The sequence below is a fragment of the Stegastes partitus genome, unplaced genomic scaffold, assembly GCF_000690725.1.
Source record: "Stegastes partitus isolate 25-593 unplaced genomic scaffold, Stegastes_partitus-1.0.2 Scaffold2116, whole genome shotgun sequence".
Lineage (NCBI taxonomy): Eukaryota > Metazoa > Chordata > Actinopteri > Pomacentridae > Stegastes > Stegastes partitus.
This window is the reverse complement of record NW_007579847.1, coordinates 18,005-34,228: the sequence shown is the minus strand read 5'-3', so window position 1 is coordinate 34,228 and position 16,224 is coordinate 18,005. Positions and strand designations below refer to the sequence as shown.

Sequence of the window (16,224 nt, the reverse complement as noted above, 5' to 3'; positions counted from 1 at the left end):
ATGTTGCTAACCACTGAGCAGGAATGTAACTGAATACTTTTACTCAGATACTGTATTGAAATGTTGTTGTAACTGAAGTATTTCATGGAAGTTTCTACTTCTATTAACCTGCACTATGGAGGCAAATATTGCACTTTTTACTTTATTTTGTGCATTTAAAGCACTATTGAAAGTTTTCTGTGCACATTTAGATGAATGAATGACATTAAACTCATAAATGACGCATTATTTGTGTAGATTAAGCAACACAGGAGGACATAAAGCTATTAGAATAATCTACTCTGCAGCCTGGGTGAAAATATTTGTCTAGAAATGACACCAGGAGCTCAAAGCAGTGAGACAGAGGAACAATCAACTGCCTATAAAACACATTTCTACATCTGTTGTATGCAAAGCATTCATCCTTTTTCACCTGTTAAAGTCCTAAATGTAAACTAAGCTGACAGATATCATCTCATCCAACTTTTGCCAAAAATTAAAACAAAAAGAACCAATAAAACTGTATTGAATCTGTTTTACTGCTCCCTTATAGAAGAGGAATGTGTTCATCTGTGTGTTTATGTTGCCTTATGTGTTCAAGGATAACATTTCTGTTTCTCTTGCATTATTTCTGCTGAGATAAACATTGAGAGCATTCAGTGCAGCAGGTAAAGAAGACAAATATACTCAGATCATGCACGTTGATTATTGTCACTATCACACTGAACGTCATCATGAAGTTTCCACTTTAGCACTGAGGAAAACCACAACGATGAAGCTCTGCGTCACCACAATCTCACTTTCCTCATAGCACTGGGCCGATCCAATCAACATTTAGATTTGGTCTTTAACTTCCTCAGAGAAGTGGATGGAAAATGTTCTCTTTCAAAACCACAGACCTTTCTATGTAGGCCACCTTTAGATGTGGCATTGGGTCAGACGACATTTTTCTAGTAAGAAATTTTGAAGCTTTTCTGTGGCTTATGACTGTAAACACATCACCTCCAGCCCTCACTACTCTCAGTCCAATGGTGAGGCTGAGAGGGCAGTTCAGACAGCGAAGAAGATTCTTCGACAGGCCGACCCGTTCCTGGCTCTTCTGAGCTACAGAGCCACGCCGCTACAAGCCACGGGTGCCAGCCCTGCACAGCTCATGTTGGGCCGTCAGATTAAGACAACTGTGCCCACAGTTGACAAAGTCCTCGCCCCAAAGTGGCCTGACTTCACAAAGGTGCGTAAAGCTGACACCAAGGCGAAGGAGAACTACAAACGCACTTACGACAGGCGCCACGATGTCAGAGCACTCCCACCTCTCAGAAAAGGGGAGAGAGTAGTGGTGAAACTCGACAGAGAGTCAGAATGGGGGACAACAGGGACAGTCCAACAACCACACACAACACCGAGGTCCTACCTGATCCAGACAGACCGTGAAACACTGCGGAGGAACAGGCACCACCTGTGCCTAACCTTCCTTCCTGTTCAACAGCCAGACGAGACAGAGAGCACACAGGCGAGTGAACAACCATCATCACCCCTGTACTCGCCTCCAGATTCACCGGTCAGAGAGACTGTTCCAGCGGAGCCTGGGGGACATGTTCAGGCTCGGGTGACCTGCAGAGGAAGAGTCATCCGTCCACCTGACAGATTTAAAGATTTTGTATGTACTTAACACATAGCTTGCCAACAATGGAGCAGAATAATCTTTGGCAGCTATGGAGGTGAATGGGCAGTCTACCCCATAACCTCAGGGAAATAATAGAGGAAGAATGAGAGAAGGAACTGAATGCAGATGTGCACTGTTAATGTTATTCTTCCTGTCGTGTTGCAGCACTTCCCTGCCTTGTTTATAAGTGGCTGACAAGTGAAACATGTTGTTAAGTTCCAGAGTGTTCCACTAACCCACACTGCAGGTTAATCAGACTTAGGTTAATTGCTGTTCTCTCTTATCATTACCTGCCTCGGTTGTATAATTCTTAGGAGAAGAAACACTGCAGGTTTTCTTGGTTATTGTTTACATACCTTTAGGTCTATGACTCAAAAGAGGGGAGATGTCATATGAGTGTGGTATCCAGCGGACTATTTTGTGTACGCACACACTGATCTGAGTTCATGTGCACTGAAAACGGTAGCGAAAGTAGCTCCGCCTCTCGAGTTGTTGTAAGTTACTGCAGGTGTGTGACTGGAGAACGAGAAATAAAGAGCGTCAACAAGAAGCAATATTGCCCGTTATTCTTTGGGAGATACCTTACACATTGACACTTACCTTGTGAAATGACGCTATATGGAGGAAACTGAATTGAAGGGTTGNGGACAGCAAGCGGCTCGTCTTCAAGATGGCGTTCTGCGGATTCTGATTGGCTAAAAGTGCTGTCAATCTCATGTTGGTGGCTGTCGCTATATTCTATTGGCTCTGACAATTAGAAGGCGGTGTCAATCACTGAGATTGACCAATCCATGACGGAGATACAGCCTTGCGTCACCACAGGAGCCTCACAGCAGTTTGATCAGCATCACGCACAGGACCAATAACACAGACAGCGGTCTGGTTGGATTTTTTTTTTTAAACAAAAGAACTGCTGTATTTGGATGTATTGAACACCATTAGTGATATACAAGTGAAATATATAGTTTGTACATAAGAAAATTCAGATGGTCACAAGTGTCTGGACTGAAAACTCTAATTTTGTTCTGCTTCACTTTATCAGAGTCAAACTTTGCAGAGAGAATGTTCACATATTGTGCTCTGATGTGGGAGAGGTTTAGAGCTGCAGCTGCATCATTACAAAGAGATCATTATCCTGATTGTTATCTTTATTTTTAGGCGAACCTGCAAAATGTTTCATTTTTGCTGTGTGCCACCTTCATTTACGCTTAACCAGTAACATATATACTGATATTTACACATCTGAATGAATCTTACAAGTGCTCCTTTTATTATGACACAATAATTAGACAAATAGACCTTGTGCTTGCAGAGATAAACTGTTGTTATTATGGGTATGTCATTTTCGAGCAGAGGCCTGATAAACAGCTCAGGGCTGAACAGGTTAAAGGAGCTTGGACCAAGGGAATCCTTGCATTTGTTGGGTTTTTCTCAATATTCTAACATTGCATGGTCTTGACAGCATTTACCTTGTGAAATGATGCTATATAGAGGAAACTGAATTGAAGGGTTGCTCATTCAGCTGAACCACACCATGGAGTGATCGTCTGTTTACAGGAAAATCAACCTTAAACAATCCAGTTTACAATCATAATTTACATGCAAACTACCAAAAACCTTTCGCTGCTAGGAGCTGTGTAAAAGTGATCAATACGACCACACATTTTCATGAAGTTTTGCAATATATTTGCATAATGCTTTTAGTGCATTAAACACTCAGCACGTTACAATAAAACTGAATGAATTATCAGTGTCTGTTACTACCTGTGTTATTCATCATAAAGATATGTTTGTTAACAAGATACTGCATTTCAATACTGCATAAAACATAAAAGCTGTGAACTGCTGACTCGTATACGTCTGTGACCACAACCCTTGAGCTGAGCCACAAGAGTTTCCTGTTGCATATTTAACAATCTACCCGCTCACATTTACCTCTGATCACTTCAGAGAGCAGAAGGAAGAACTACTGCGTGGTGTGCTAAGGGATAATATTCACTCAAGAACTCAACATGAATGGTACGACTGTGTTACTAGGGAATGTTACTGCTGAGGAGCCAAAGCCGGTGTACGCTGCTCTCTTTGGCTGCATCTTGGGCCTTGGTCTGCCTCTCAACGCCGTGTCTCTGTGGATTCTGCTTCGCCACCACAGCCTCAAGTCTCCCAGCGCCGTCTTCATGGTCAACCTGGCAGTCTCAGACCTGCTGCTCGTCATCTCTTTGCCCATGAGAGTCTATTTCTACGCCACAGGAATCTGGCCTCTAAGCACAACAGCGTGCTTCAGTTTAACGCTGCTCTTTCACGGCAACATCCGCTCCAGCTCCATCTTTATCACCATCATCAGCGTGGACCGGCTGCTGGCTATAGTTTATCCTCTGAGGTCACGGCATCTTCGAACCTCTTCCAATGCCTGGAAAGGTGCTGCGTTCGTTTGGCTGTTTGTGTTGGTGATTCTCATCCCACCAATTGTGATCGGTTCAGGAAAGTCAAACCGCACCAAAACGTCTTGTTTTTTATCAAAAGGAGGGAATTCCATACCATCACACGTTATTTATTTTCAGTTTGTGTTGGTGTCCATCCTGCTGGCAGTCAACATCGTGTGCACGGTTATGGTGTCGTGGACTCTACGCAGTCATCTCAGCGACTCTGCAAAGGTCAAGAACAAGATGAATGTAATGCTGATTTTTATCCTGAACTTGGTCATGTTCACCATATGTTTCTTGCCTGCGACGCTCAGTGTGGTTGCAGTTCCTGACGGTGATCACTTGTCGATGATATGTCTGGCTGCTGTGAACTGCTGCCTGGATCCGCTGTTGTATTACTTTTCTTTTGATGCCTTCTGGAGGAAAAAAGATGACGTGGATGTGTCATGAGAACAGTAGAAAAAGAACATATTCAGATTTTCGAGGCAATGTTGTGGATTTCCTAATTTCCTGCAAAATGTGAGACATGGGATGTGTTACAAGTTGGACCATGTCATGTTTTTTCCTTTTTCGTTTGAAGCTTAGAGCAAGGCAGACGGAGAACATGCTCGCCAACTTTCGGGTATTTTATTTGTGTCTATGGACGGCAAAAATCTCAGCTTCACTTCCACCAAGAGTCCAAACAGGTGTAGAAGAAATCATCTTAAAAGGAATATTTGGGCCTGTTGGGAAATATGTGCACACGCGGTAGTTAAAGTAAGACTGATGCTACTCTTGTGTGTTTATTTGCAAATATAAATGTAGAGGAACCATGAAGTCACACTTCCTGATCGTACAGAGGGCCATCTGGACAAGTGAGTGGTGTGAGTGTGTACAGCCGTTGTTATGTCGGTTAATAAGTGATGCAACTTGAAATGTATGTTGGAAAACATAGAAAAAGCCAAAGCTGGCTGAATGTAAGGTGCATGTGAGGACTAACATTCACGATGGTTCTCTTTGAAGGTGAAACCAAAGTGTAAATACAATGCAAACGATTCAGATTTATAGGAATTAAAGTTGATACTCTTCGCTTTAAGGCTTTTTATTTCATCTTAATTTGCTTTTATTGTTGTTGTTTCAGTTGATTCATTTGTTTTCAATCCTAAATGCTGTCATTGTTGTTTTAATGATTGTACTGAATTTACCTTTAATTATTTTTAGTGTCATTTTTATCCAAGTTTCTTATTTGTGTGTCTACACCTTTTATTTTCCTACTTGGCCACAATGAGGCTTCAATGTGTTCCAAGTTCAAATAAAGGCTGAAAGTAATGCTCAGTCATTTCATAGATGACCAAATGAATCCTGTGGTATTTTTTCTCTGTCAGTCATGTAGAACTGAAGTGAGGCTGCATGTTAAAGCTCCCTTCAGATTTTCATTGAGTTGAGAAGGAGGTAAGACAAGGCAGGTTTACTTGTGTAGCACAATTTGTATTTAAAGTGCTTCACACAGAACTGTAAGAAGACAGATAAAGTCAATCCACAAAATATAAACACAGTCATTAATTATTACATTAAAAGCAAAGAGGCAGATAAAATCAATCCATCAAAACATAAATATAATCAATAATTAGAAGAGTAGAGATGTAACACTTTCAGCTGTCATTATTAAATAAGGTGAGAAAAATTTTGTTTGTAAGACAAGTAGTCAGGCACATGACTGTGGTACAAACAGAACTTGGGTTTCGGTGTGACTCAAACAAACGAGATATAATTTCCATCGTACAGCAGGCTCGACTGCACGCTGCCTCCTCCGTGTGACTTCATATTTGATGGACAGATAAGATAGTGATGTTCATCTCCTTATTAACTCTGAGCAAGATAAAAAAAGAAAATAAACATTTTCCAAAATGCCTCAGAAGCCTGAACGATCTGTGTGTTAAAAACCTACAGCACAAACATTGTTCAACATGCATTCAGCATGTCTTCATGCATTTGAAACAGAAGGCTTAGGTTGAGAAAAAATGACACAACTCTTCTTTCAGTATCCTCCTCTAAGGGCGTCCTTTGACTGCTTTGCAGAATATTACCCTCTTACGTGTTGTGTCTGCTATAAATCCGTTTATGTGATTCTGGCTTTCGTCTTATTTGTGAGTGTCTCAGCCGTGGAGCCGGCTCGAGTCCTAAACCCCTCCAGATGGAAGGAAATGGATTTAAGACCACAGCACACTGTAAGGATCTAGATTAGCGCTTCTGCAGATTTGAAATGATCCACAAATAATCACTGCAAATGCAATTAGGCAGTGAGGGTTGACAGATTTCCCTATACTCATGTCTTTATGTTAACTTGCTATTGCACAAACTATCTGTTCAAAGGCAGTCTCTGATGTACTTTTTTGATATCTGCTATTCAACCACACATATGGAACGGAAATGGAACACCAACAGTCATTCTTGGTTTCACAGAGTAGATGATATGATGGTGTGATGCAAGAGCAAAAGCAAGATAAGAACAATGAGATGTGAGAACGAGTTAAAACACTTGATGCAAAACTAAACCAAGAATCAAACCATTCCACAGCAACACACAATCATCACAGGCTGGGACGTCAAAATATAAGAACAAGCTGTGAAATGAATCAAAGAATCTGCTGTGAAAGTTTAAAGACATACTGAAGAAAGGTCCCTGTGGTTTCATGATAGCCAAAACTGTGGGTTAGACATTTTCGGATCAGTTCACCCAAAAGGTGGAAACAGCCTCACAGAATTCTGTTCTGAGTGAAAATAAATGATCTAAACTCCAACGTCCACTTACTGCTGAAACCCTTTGTCGCTACAGGGCTGGTTTTCTACACTTTGTGTTCGAGTGATGATGCCTGAACCGGCTATTTTCGTTGATGATGATGACAGTAACATGTAGCTGAAAGATCTGTATATATAAATATAGTACTGTGTAAAACGAGTCATTAAGTGAATTATTGTTGTTACAGTGCATACAGATGAAAATGAGAGAGTGACACATAAAGCAGAATATGTTCTATTTACACCTCTAACATCTAGGGTGTGCCGTTCTCTTTGCTATTGCTATATATATATATATAAGCCAAGATCTAAAAAGCTCTGTCAGGCCTTCAGAAAAAAATAACCAAACAGTTATGAAAACCTCTATGTCTCAAAAGTTATCCAATTTGAAAACCATCTACAAGTAATATTGAAATTACTGCAATTCATCTGTGACTTGTTGCCCTGAGAGCAAACCATTTGATGCAAAGACAACAACCCCAAAGTCTCATCTACGGGTGACTCGATGTTGTCGTCGAACAAAGATGTTGGTGCAGCTACGATCAAAAACAATGTGAGACCTTTGACCTGCATGAGAGGCGTGCCATCCCAACAGAACTTAAAGTGAAAGCTTGCCAATGGACATATTAGGAAATCCTTTTGGAATAACGTGCTCCAGACAGACAAATCAAAGACGCTGTTGTTTGGACACAGTAACAGTTGGCGGCTTTCAGGAGAAAAACTCAGTCCAACTGAGGAGCCCGGTGGTGGAAATGTTACGTCCAAAATGATCGCGTGGTTAGACGACAAAGGAACGACTCAAAAAGAAGAAACGAAGAGTTGTGGAGTGGCCTGGGGAAGATGAAAATAAGCAAGAGATTCAAGAAATACCCTCAAACATCTTCCACCTGAAGGAAGAGGGGTCAAGAATGTAGCCAGAGTTTGATGGACAATAATGTAAAATGCCTGCAACAAGTTATTTCTCCTAAAGGGGGCGTGATGAGCTTCTGGTGCCTTTTTTTCCACAGAAGACTATTAGTGTTACCAGGCACTGTGTCAAAGGGCAGCACGTTTGCTTGTGTAAATACTGAAAAACAAAGATAAGAAAGTCAACAACTTCTATGTTCTCCAGTACCTAAACTCACACTTTTTGACACAGACAGAAGCTTTTAAAGCGAGCTGAGAAACCAAAACAGTGTTCGTCTTCAGTTATTCAAGATCCACTTTTCAACTGCATCTTAAGGTCCTCATCAGTGGAGGAGCTTTCAGAGTTGTCATGTGAAGTAGGAAGGAGTTCCTGACATCGACCAGGAGTGCTGAAATTGAGGAGGGGACACAGACTGTGAGATGTGGCTAAAAGCTCCAGAAAAATCTAATATGTCGCCCATATGTTGAGATTTTCGTACAATTGAAATAGTTGTGTCATGCTTAACTGTACTGTGTGAAACATTCTCCATCATATCCAACTAATATGCTTGGCTTCAACAATTAATTTTTTTTAAAAATGGGAAAAAACAAACAATAAACATATTCCTTACTAACTAAATGATGCTGGAAACAAGTCTGCTGGTGTCTGGATGTCCAGCTGGTGGCACTGCAGCCTCTGATCATGAAGCTGCAACCCGATGGAAACATTTATAATGATGTTTAGTTATAAAAATAGAGACAAAAATCACACCTTTTAATAGTAAAAGGGATTGTTGCTCCAAATATGAAACATAAAGACAATGTACAGTGGAGCAGGTCAGCACTGGACAGCACAGGCCTGCTGCTTGGCTGGTGCCTTCCTGTGGAGTTTGTATGTTCACCGTGTGTCCAGACGTCCACAGTCCAAAGATATTCATGGTAGGGGAATCTAAACCCGCCGTGGGTGCGAGACTGAGCATGTCTGCTGTCTGTCTGAAGAACTGGCCACCTGTCTCGGGTGCCTCTGGCTCAAAGTCAGCTGGGGTACGTTGCAGCCCCCTGCAGGAGGAAGTGGGTGATGCTAATTGGATTAATGTACACGGATGAACAACATTAGAACCATCTGCCTGACTGGTCAGGACACATGGACAACACGGATGTCTGGGAGCAGGTCAGGGCATCCCACGGGTCTTGGTTGTGTTCCTCTAGCTGTGCCTGAGCGGTTATTGGGTCCTGCTGTCCAGGACAGGGTTGAGCTCTTGGCCTGGTACATCCACAGTGATGCCAAGACCTGAGATTTCCAGGCAGAACATGACACTCCAACAACACAGTGATAAAAGCATCACCTGTCAGTGGTGCTAATGCTGTAGCTAATCGGTGTATTTTCCACTTTAAACCGTGCCGGCTGCAGCATGGTGACTGTTCTGGAGGTCGGGAAATGAAGCACGTGATTCAGTCACTTTTACTACTTTATTCACAGACAGATTTCATTTGCAGACAAAATATACAGATCAAAGTTGGGTTGGTTTGCTAACGTATCGCATAATATGCTCCCTTTTATTTGTACTGACTTTAGCCCAGTGTCTGACGCTGGACTAAGGCTTTAAACGTTGTTTTACAAAACATTCTAAGAGTGCCGTTTTTCTCTTATAGATAAAGACATGCAAGGGAAAACAAAGGTTATTGTAAATGATTCAGAAATGCAGCAGGGAGAGGGGGGGAGAAGCACAAGAAAAGGGAAAAAACAAATGAGAGCATCAAAAATAAATATGGGTCTTCACTTGTTTCATTGATGGCATGTTGTTAAAAAAAATAAATAGAAAAGAATGCAGTCTAATGCCCAGTGCAGCCTTATCTAACTTCTACTGTGTGGTGATGCTTGTTAACAAGATGAAAGGCAGAAAGAGGAGCAAGGAAGCAACAGGCAGGCAAGAGGATAAAGATGCAAGCAAGCAACTAGTCATCAGCAGTTACATGTTTACAGAGAACATGAGAAAAACAAATTAATTAAAGCCGTGGACATTGTTCGCTCAGGGAAGCAAGACGCCACGCTTTGCACAGATGACTGTCAGTAGAACTAAGAGACACAAAGAAACCTCCAGGGCAGCAGAAAAAACAAAATACAGTCACCTTGACAACACATGGAGACGGCCGTCTCCCTCAACAACAGTAACCGTCGTACAAATCCCCAAAGGGAGAAGAGGTCTTGAAATTATTCATTATTGGCTTACGGACTCTGCTACATGGAAAATCCTGTGATGGAACCAGCAGCTTAGTATTGCATCAAACTTGAGGGTAAATATTACCTATGGGAAATGAAAAAAAACCCAGACAGGTAGAGAAATAACAAAAAAAAAAAACCTCTTTTACAAAAGGACATCAAACCAAAATCACAAGTACAGTGTAATTCAGACGTGATCAGATCCACAGGACGGTGCTACAGTGGCTGGAGATGTGCCTCTGGGTGGCTGGGGGGGCACAGATGACGGTCGCGTTTACGCTTCGTCGCAGATAGTCGTCTCCACCACAAATGTATTCTCAAAGTGGCGGATGTGGTGGCAGTCCTTCGTCTCACGCTTGTTGATGCCTGCGAGGGAAACACGGTGAGACAGAGAGAGGGGCTCAGCAGAGATGCTCGGTTGGCTGCGTGCTGAACATCACATCTCATCATAGTTGGAACAATAAAGCTCTAAACCAAAGCACAGCCTGGGCAGCCGTCTATCAGCTCTCCAACATGTTTCCATTGATCCCTCCATTAACCCCAACTCACGCCTGCGGGTGACGCGGCGGTTCAAGCGGTACGTGTCCTTCCCGTTGCACAGCCGGTAGATGAACGGTCCCAGCTGACGCATGTTGTGCACTTTGCCAGTCACCACCATCTCTTCATGGATGATGTAGGTCTGAGGCAAGTATGTTCCCTTCTGCAAAGAGGAGACGCCACAGCGACAGACTCATGGGAACAGGTTTTCAATGCTGAAACGCTGAGGGGCTGACATGTTTAAGAGGAAAACACACTGCTGCAAAACAAACGTGTGAGTGGGACCGGTGCAATCAGTGGTTTTGCTGCTTTCTGCACATTTTTGGTGAAATCTGACTCCTCACTGACTGACAGCAAACTTTCCCCACAGTGCTGAGCTTTGAAGGAATCAGTCGAACCTACAAAACCTCTGTTGCTGATGAGCTTCTACTTCATGCCCTCTTTCAAAAGCAAAAACTGCTCTGACACTTCACTGACAGCAATAAGCCAATCGTTTGGGATGATGTTCCACAGTTTAAATGCATCAGATGCAAACGGCCATGAACAGTGAAAACACAACATTTGCTGAACCTCTCCGGCTCGTTAGCATCCTCGCCCTCCGTCTCGTTCCCTGTGGCCTTCTCGCAGGTCTCCTGAGGCGTGATGCTCCACGGCCGCCTGGGCCTCTCATCACCCCCGTCTGCAGCAGTGGCCAGGAGGGACTGGTGGGTACTCTTAGGAGACGGGCCTCATGCTAAAAACACGCATGACCCGGTGCTCCCACCCACCTCCACATAAATGACACTCTCCTGGTCATCTGCTCTCATTTATTTTCAAGATGACTTTAAGAGTAATTTTTGTAGCAAAGTGAATACATTTAAAATAAATCTATTTTCTCCTGGTCTTAATTAAAAAGAGATAATCAAAAACCGTTAGTATCACCTGAAACCAAACATTTCATCTTGATTTTCCAGCGACATCACCGCGCCTCGATACACAGCCTCGTGTTTAGAATAAACTGGGTGGTTTTATTGGGGCCTTAGCAACAGCTAGCGGCTTATTCTTGATCATTCAATAGATTTCACACAGTTTATTCAATTAAATTACACAACAGTCAGAGTATCTTCCAGACTGGCTGGCATGGTCGCCGTTAGCCCGCTTGATTTAGCGGTTTATCAACTCACAAGTTGTCTGTCCATCCCAAAACCTCACGCTTCAACTCATGTGTAAATAATAAAACATGTTTGCGTGCTTCTTCTGTAGTAGCAGAGACTTTTTGGTGTGTGTTTTTGTGTTAACTTCCTACACTGATCAAATCAAGCTTCAGGTTCACAGCATTTGTTAACAGCAGAGGTTTGAGGTGAAGGCCGCTTCAGAAGGACTCTGGAATAAGTGGCGCTCATGAAGACGCCGAGGTGCCGCCGTGTTACCTTGACGTTGATTAGAAGCTCCCAGAGGTTGCGCGGCGGCATCACAATGGTGGTGTTGAGCTCAATAACGTAGCACTTGTCCAGAGCGATGTCATGGTAGGCGGTCAGTCCCTGGAAAACACAGCAGCCTGTTAAAGACCAGCTCTAAAACAGATTTTTTTGTTTTAATTCTCATCATATGTTCGCAGTTTCTAGTTTTAAAACCGCGGGGCTCGTCATTGCCGTTCAGGTTTTGTATCGGCCTTCATGTGCCATGAGGATACATCTCATTAAACGTCTCTGCTTTGTTACATCCAGCTAATCATGTTGTTGTGTCGTCAGGTTGTGAGCTCGCCCAGCAGATATACAGCCAGTGGGGGAAAGCCTGCCTTAAAGCTTATTTTGGAGCAAAGTCCCCCAACCGTTTTCATCAGATGTGATCCGGCCTGTAGTGCCGGTGTTTAAGTAGCAGAGCACACCATGTGTTCAGTGAAGTTGTGGCTCATTTCTAAGGTCTCAAAGCCACGTTTACAGACATTATTCAACTGCAAGTGACTCAAATGTTTTATGAATAGTTCACAAAGTCATCCTGCTAGAACTTGTTTACAAAAAAGAGCAGCTTAACACTCCCGTCTAGAGGATTATGTCTATATTGTCTCAGTATTTTGTTTTCACTCAAATGACTATTAAATGGCTTAATTAGGCCTGTTTTGCAAGTAAATGTGTCGCAGCCCGACTTTAGGCCACAACGCTGATGGACTGTAGTTATAATAGAGATGAATGCGGTACACGTGCATAAATAAAGGATTCATATGAGTTTTAAATTATTTTACTGTATTATTGTTATTATTGCGTTGACTGATTGCTGGATCTTCTAGTGCTTGAAAATGTTGTGAATTGTGAATAATCTGTTGGAGAAAAAAGGCTGGAAAGAGTGTGTTGTATGTTGGTGGTTCTATACAGGCTCTTTTTATGTTCCAGCGACAATTATAATTAAACTTATGACTCTCCTTTCATTGGTTCAGATTAGAGCCTGGTCTTGTCAGCCAGGACGGCTTTACCAACATGGCTGCAAAGCGGCAAACCCTAAAAGATGTAACTCTGTGTGCTGCGTTTTGTTTAAGCTGAACAACATGCATGTGTGCTTGTGCTCACTCTGTGGAAGTCGTGGATTATATCGGCGGGGTCGCTGCCTCCAAAGTGAGGCACGGGCACAGTGATCTTCTCGTAGTTGTCGGCCAAGTAGATGCCGACGTTTTCCTCCAGCTCCTGACGCCCACGCAGCGGGGCGTACACCGAGTCTTCATAAAGCACACTGCAGCGGAACAGGTTCTCCTCTGGGATCTGCACACACAAAGCCTTTAGATCAACACACAAGCTCCAAAACAAGGCTTCACTCAAAATTTCCTTTCTGCAGAGCAGCAATTTGAATAAAAAACAAAAAACAGGACACATTTTCATTTGTGAGTTTCAGTGTTAGATGCAAAACACTGTACAGCACAATGAGGCCTTACATGAGGTATGAAGTAGTAGCGGTAGACGTAGATGGAGGCCAGGACCAGACCGGCCATGAACACCACCAGGCCAAAGGTCAGGCAGCACAGCCCGTTGAGTGGAGACTTCTTGGGCCGCAGCGGCAGGACCAGCTCCTCCTCATCCTGGAAAACATACAATATTAATACTAAAAAGGTCACAGAAAAGGCAGCTTCAATCCAGCTTACTCATCTTCAGTGGCAGAAAATGATCTGAATGAACCAACCGCTAAAACAGAAGCTGACAAAAAAAGGTGCATTTTGAGCAGGAATTAGCAGCAGCAGTGAGCCGGGCCAGAGGAAGGGATGACGGAGAGCCCGGTAATGAAAACTTGACTGAGATGGTGAGTAATCTTCCCAGACGCCTCCAGTCTTGCAGCCCATCTGCTGGTGCCACGCGCCCAACCTGTGTTGGCAGGGTGGCACTACGCACAGGCAGTAGCCGCTCAGTGTGCGTTTCCATCTCCCACAACAATGACTAACAGAAGTGGCTGAGCGCTGTGCTGGAGCTGTGCTGCTCCGCTGATCGAGGCAGGTAAAATTATCTTGTGCAAAGCCGGCTCTGTAGACAAACAACAAAGGGTTTCTATTCTTAGCTGGAGCTCAGAAGGAAACAAAAAAAGAACTACTGTGTGCATAGGAATCAGCTCTTGGAGGAAACTTCAAAGAAATCCTGTGTGAACAATCATTTTAAAAGGGAGATGACACAAAAAGCCTGAAAGCAGCACCTTTGTCTCACAGTGTCCTGGGTGCCAATATCAGAACGGAGTGTTTTGCCGCGGAGGCAGGATTTCAGGTTTCATGCTGTTCTTTGCTGAAGCATTTGGAGACGGAGGGTGCATGAGGACAAGGAGACACCAGAGTACGTGAGAACACACTCTTCTGTGAGCTCTTTGTGTTCTTCCACCCCACTGAGAGAGAGATGGAGGCTCGTTCACACCGGCTGAGAGCCTGACACACCACGAGGCCCGTCTGTCTCCTGGTGTGCACGTTGGGGTGAACACATTTCAAAGTCACACTGCAGGTCTGTACTTCTGCAATGTTCACCTCATACGACGCCTGATGTCCTGTCTCTATTTTCCAGTGTGGCTCATCATCATCACCATCATCAGGGCTCAGCCATGTATCTTTGATAAGCTGGGATGCTGCCACAGCAAAGTTCAGGACTCCACTGCTGTACCTCCTTTAAAGCTGTGACAAATGATCTTGCATGCACTGCAAGCCACAGCAGCCCATCTGCCATTTTGTCAGCCAAAGCTCTGCATTTCTTGCATTCTGCCTGTTTTTTTTTTAAGCTGGAGAGGTTGTTCATTTAAACCAGCACTGAGGGAAAAAAACGCCAGAGGCCACATCACCAATAAACCCAAATGCAATCCAAAATGTTTCCTTTTCCATTATTTTGGTCATGCAGAATGCATTCTTGAACAAAGAGCATGCATCTGCACGTACTAATAACTTGCATCCAGCCTGCAATGAGCGCACTGACGCAGAGGAAACCATCACAGCAATGACATGTTTTGTTTCCAACCAAATGGCGATGGACGGAGTCGCGGCGCTGCTGATGGCCGAGCAGGTGCAGCCTGTCCCGGACACAGCAGCGCCTGCACCAGGGTCATCCCCACACAGCAATGACAGCGTGAACAACAGGAGCAAAGGAGAGGAAGGGACGCACCAGCGGGTGAGGGATGAGGATTTCGGTCTTGTCGCCATCATTCTCTTTCTCCACTTTCTGTCCCGCGACAGACTGGAAGCTGATCTTGACCATGGCTCGGCTCGGCTCGGCTCGGCTCTGCTCAGTCCGCTGCAGGTGCGTCTCTCTCCGGTGTGTGAACGCTCGTTGCCACCTTCTTCAAACGGATCCCCTCCGCTGCTGACGGGCCGCCCTCTCTCTGCTCTCACCGCTGGGCTGCTTCTGTTTTTGTCTCGATCCACCGGATGTGTGCTGGTTGGCTTTTTCTTTTTCTTTTTTTTCTTTCTTTTTTTTTAAGCTGCCTCTTAAAGGACCAGTCCGCTGCTTTGTCTGCTCATGTTCAGGGGCGTTCACTGGTAGATGGGAGGAGATATGAATCGTTATTCATTTAAAAAGTTACACAGAGGCCAAGAAAGACAGAAACATCCACTTTCAAACACTGACATGACATTTCTATACTGCCCATATTACTATTATTTACTGTGCTGGATCACTGGGTGTATTTTCCCTGATCATAACTACCATCTATTAATCCCTTTCCATGATTTTAACCCTTTAAATGGCGGTTTGTTTACATGAGGTCACAACAAATAAGCAGTTTTCCAACTCAGTTTCTCTCTTTTTTTGTGTAGTCAGATTTTAAAACACACTAAAGACCTTAAAGATTAAAGTGTGTTTTAAATTATTAATATTATTTTAAATAGCACCTATTCATTCACCTCCATGATGTTTGTTCACATCGCAAGAGCTGATTTTTTAGAATTATTTTTTATTTTATCATTACAAAAGGTGTTCAGTGGAATATTTTTATAATTATTCTTATTAATGGTGAGCAGCAACATTGCTTCTGATCGATTCTTTCTTTGCTGTGCGGTCAGGAAGGTTTTTTTTATTTTTTTAAGTCAGAAGCTTGAAGACAAAAATGTCAGCATTAAAAGAAACTGCCATGAAGATGCTCTGACTGGCGAATCAACACACATACAAACCTGATTCAGTCTTCTGTTTGGGGACGTGACCGCTTCAAATGTGCATCTTTTCACATCAATGACAATCATTAAACTATAAGCCCCCAGACTTTATTCACTTGTATGCATTTCTGCTCATGTTCACAACTTTCTGCACATTCTG

At 43.3% G+C, this 16,224-nt stretch overlaps 2 protein-coding genes across 2 annotated transcripts; one reads left to right on the top strand and one right to left on the bottom strand.

Moving 5' to 3' along the window:
• The first annotated feature begins 3,576 nt into the window (after positions 1–3,576).
• LOC103374004 (lysophosphatidic acid receptor 6-like) lies at positions 3,577–5,137 on the top strand. The gene has a single exon (XM_008304016.1). The coding sequence runs from the start codon at positions 3,655–3,657 to the stop codon at positions 4,513–4,515; it is 861 nt and encodes a 286-aa protein (XP_008302238.1). The 5' UTR covers positions 3,577–3,654; the 3' UTR covers positions 4,516–5,137.
• A 4,042-nt stretch (positions 5,138–9,179) lies between these two features.
• itm2ca (integral membrane protein 2Ca) lies at positions 9,180–15,294 on the bottom strand. Its single transcript, XM_008304017.1, has 6 exons — positions 15,079–15,294; positions 13,389–13,532; positions 13,030–13,218; positions 11,896–12,006; positions 10,499–10,649; positions 9,180–10,315 (listed from the first exon to the last, which is right to left on the bottom strand). The coding sequence occupies exons 1-6, from the start codon at positions 15,169–15,171 to the stop codon at positions 10,224–10,226; spliced, it is 780 nt and encodes a 259-aa protein (XP_008302239.1). The 5' UTR covers positions 15,172–15,294; the 3' UTR covers positions 9,180–10,223.
• Positions 15,295–16,224: the final 930 nt, after the last annotated feature.